Source organism: Sinocyclocheilus anshuiensis, unplaced genomic scaffold (genome assembly GCF_001515605.1).
Source record: "Sinocyclocheilus anshuiensis isolate Anshui unplaced genomic scaffold, SAMN03320099.WGS_v1.1 scaffold870, whole genome shotgun sequence".
Lineage (NCBI taxonomy): Eukaryota > Metazoa > Chordata > Actinopteri > Cypriniformes > Cyprinidae > Sinocyclocheilus > Sinocyclocheilus anshuiensis.
In genome coordinates this window covers 2,955,993-2,959,850 of record NW_015540842.1, presented here as the reverse complement: position 1 = coordinate 2,959,850, position 3,858 = coordinate 2,955,993, and the positions used below count along the sequence as shown (strand labels likewise).

The window sequence follows — 3,858 nt, the reverse complement described above, 5'->3', positions numbered from 1 at the left end:
TGTGTATATGTGTATATATATATATATATATATACATACCTTACCAACCCTAAACTTTTGAACAGTTGTGTATTTTGGTAAAGTATTAAGTAACTTATATTTTTTTCTAACAACACGCATTGCTAATTACAGGTGCAAACAGAACCAGAAATAAAATTAGATTTTAAACAAAATAACTCTCACTGTGCATCATCAACAAACTTCTCACTCCAGATAATTTCTCACTCCAGATAACCCCCTTCTGTTTACTGCATACTGAGTGTACTTAGGTCATTAAAACACTCTTTTATGCTACAGTGTGCCAGCAATATTTTACTGTTACTGCCAATATAGCCTTTTCAAAACATGCTGCTGAAAATGACTTGCAATTTATATATTTATAATTTAGCTGTGAGCTCATAATGCTCTCTGGCCATTCTCCTGTGGCTATCTGTCTTCAAACCCTGATCCTATAGAAGCATGAAAGACAGAAATAGAGCCCTCTTCTCTCTAAAGATGGATTTGTGTAAGTGTTCTACCATTCCGTGCTTCATTAAGGCTGATGTCGCTGCTGTTCTGCTCAAATATGAAGGCTTTGGCCCTTCAAGTGTGTGCTGTAGTGGATCGGTATTGAGCTGGGGTCAACATGTCTGCTTTGGGCCCTGGACTGCAGTCACGAAACACTCAGGCCTGAAATACTGAGCATTATGATTACACACTCCCGCTTTTGATCTATTGTTTCATGAAGGAAACCTCTAGATACTGAATTACTTTTCTTTTTGAATTCAGCAAATGAGTCTGTCTTTAATTCAGATATTAATTATGTCTTGGCACACGCGAGGAAATCTGTGCCAAAACTGTCCTTGTTTGAATATTATATATCAGAGGACTGTTTAAATCAGTTCAGTCAAACTCATACCGCTCTTATATTAAGTGACGTGACATGTGGCCAAGTATGGTGACCCATACTTGGAATTAGTGCTCTGCATTTAACCCATCCAAAGTGCACACACACAGCAGTGAACACACACCCGGGGAGCAGTTGGGGGTTCGGTGCCTTGCTCAATGGCACCTCAGTCGTGGTATTGAAGGTGGAGAGAGCGCTATACATTCACTCCCCCCACCTACAATCCCTGCCGGTACGAGACTCGAACCCGCAACCTTTGGGTTACGAGTCCGACTCTCTAACCATTAGGCCACGACTTCCCCTGTTAAACCTGCTGAACAGCTTGCAGCTCTAGAGTCGGCAGCCCAGCCTCCCTAGTGGCTCTTTGCTATTAGTAGAAAGTTAGTCCTTTGTCTTTATTGACAGAGAAGAAGCTGTGTAGATCCTATAATTAAGCAATAAAGTACAAGCTATATAGCTCTGAATTTTCGCTCTGTTCCAAACCAATGAGCTGTCTTGCTGTGTACTGCTTGCAGAGGCAGCTACAAAAGCATATTAACTGAAAAAAAACACTGTAGCTACTGTACGTCTGAAATTGCATGTCGCCAGTAGGTACTATATTTGGTTTGAAACTTACTTTGTTGAAAAAGTATGCTGTAGTATGAATATCTCTTGTAGTTACTTTTTTATTACCGATAGCAATATTACATAATTCTAGGTACTATATTTGGTTTGAAACTTTTTTAACCATTAAAAAAGTATTTTCTAGTGTGAATATAGCTAGTATTATATTATTACTGACAGCAATATTGCATATTGTTAGTACACGCTAGATTTGGTTTGGAACTTTGCGATAAAAGTATGTTTTAGTAATATCACTAGTATGTACTATATTTAGTACTGCAATATCTCATCTTGCTATAGGTACTGTGATCCTGGACCACAAAACCAGTCATAAAGGTCAATTTGAAATGTATACACCATCTGAAGGCTTATATATATAGTCTTTTAATTTTCATTTTTTTGTAATGTAATAAAGTGTTTTACTACAAATTATATTATTACCATAACAACTTGTCTGAAAATTATGAATTTCCAAATGCTTTAGCATTTGATGTGTCTCTTTTGCTTTATTGGCTTCTTTATTCAGTTGGCTTCTTTATTCCTTTATTCAGTGCTTTCTAGTTTAAATTATATTTTAAATTCCAGAGTTTCAGTGTTGAACCGCTGTGCAGTTTAGATGCAATATCTTGTATAAATATTTTACTCTACCTTCTCAGACATGCACAACAAAGTTTTTGAGCACTTAGCATACATGATGTAATTTGCCTCTAATCTTATTGGAGCACTACAAGACCACACCCCTTATGTTTAAAGGGTTAGTTCACCCAAAAATGAAAATTAGCCTGTGTTACTCACCCTCAAAGCATCCTAGGTGTATGTGACATTCTTCTTTCAGACAAATCCAATCGGAGTTATATTAAAAATTGTCCTGGCCCCTCCAAGCCTTTCAATGGGGGTAAGCGGGTGTTGGTTGTCAACAGTTCAGAAGACGTGAATTAAAGTGTGTGCATCTGTAATAAAACGTACTTAATATCCTAATGATTTTTGGCATAAAAAAAAAATCAATAATCATCTACAAATCATCTACAAATAAATATATACACTGAAAATGAATGAATGATGTAGGATTTACATTTGAAACTCTTTTCACTTAGAAATTGCTAGTAAATTTCACAAATGATTACAAAGAACCCGCAAGTAACATTGAGTTATTCTTTACTGAATCGAACCTTTAACCTCTATATTGAATCATATACAAACATGCTGCATAAATGTGTTTTTTTTTCTTTACTTCTTGAAACTCTTTTTCCCAGGTATATTTTCTTGCCTCCTGAAGGTACAGTTTTGATATTTCCATCCTCTCTCTTTTTTTCCACAGTGTTTGCCCATCCCAGGCCATGGATTTGTGCTGGACAAGTATAAATGTCACTGCAAAAGCGGCTTTTATCATCCAAGCAGAGTTGCAGTCAATGGCTTTAAAAGTAAGTTGTATGTTAAAATGTTATGGATTAGTGTATGTGTATTGTTTTTGAAGAAAACATGCAATTTCAGGCAATTTTCATTACATTTCTTATAGCAGATGTTTTTATATTATACTGTAGTAAGTACTAAGCTCAGAATATGGACAGAACAAGATATGAACTTTATGAACAACATTTATGTTAGATGTTCATAATTAGGCTGCTACCACATTCTCATGAAAATGTTATTGATATCCTGTCTGTCCATATGTTTATCCATCTATACGTCCACACACACACACACACACATACATATACTGTATATATACAGAGTTCTGGCATGAAACTCTAGATGGCGCAGTCCGATAGGTCTAACTCAATCTGACCTAATGACATCATTATCACATGGCATAGCTGATTGGTTCTCTCCTGTATCGGTAGCCAATGAGCTCGCTGCTCAACATTCAAATATATGACTAGTGTATATATATATATATATATATATATATACAGTATATATAAAAACTTTCACAATTTAAAGCAACTTTACAAAAAGTCTGCTATTAAAGAATGAAGCAGATAATAACTACTGTATATTGGGCTGACAGCAAACCTGCAGCCTGTAAGTGACTGTCATTATTCACAAGTGACCTGTTTGATTGTAATGATTGAGAGTGGGTGCAAAATGGTTCGAGATAGTAGAAAATATGTGACCCTGGACCACAAAGTGGACCTCTTAAGTGTCAAATTTTCAAAATTGAGAAAGCTGAATAAATAAGCTTTCTATTGATGTATGGCTTGTTAGGATAGGACAATATTTGGTCGAGATACATTTATATGAATATCTGGAATGTGAGGGTGCAAAAAAATCTAAATATTGAGAAAATTGCCTTTAAATTTATCCAATGAAGTCCTTAGCAATGCATATTACTAATCAAAAATTAAGTTTTGATATATTTACAGTAGTTA

General features: G+C 35.5%; 1 protein-coding gene across 1 annotated transcript in view; it reads left to right on the top strand.

The window, feature by feature from the left end:
• Positions 1-3,858, top strand: part of gpr158a (G protein-coupled receptor 158a) — a 62,142-nt gene that overhangs the window by 4,023 nt on the left and 54,261 nt on the right. Inside the window, exon 3 of the mRNA XM_016484920.1 lies at positions 2,808-2,910. Within this exon, the coding sequence (XP_016340406.1) occupies positions 2,808-2,910 (103 nt within the window). The remainder of the gene's footprint in view (positions 1-2,807; positions 2,911-3,858) is intronic.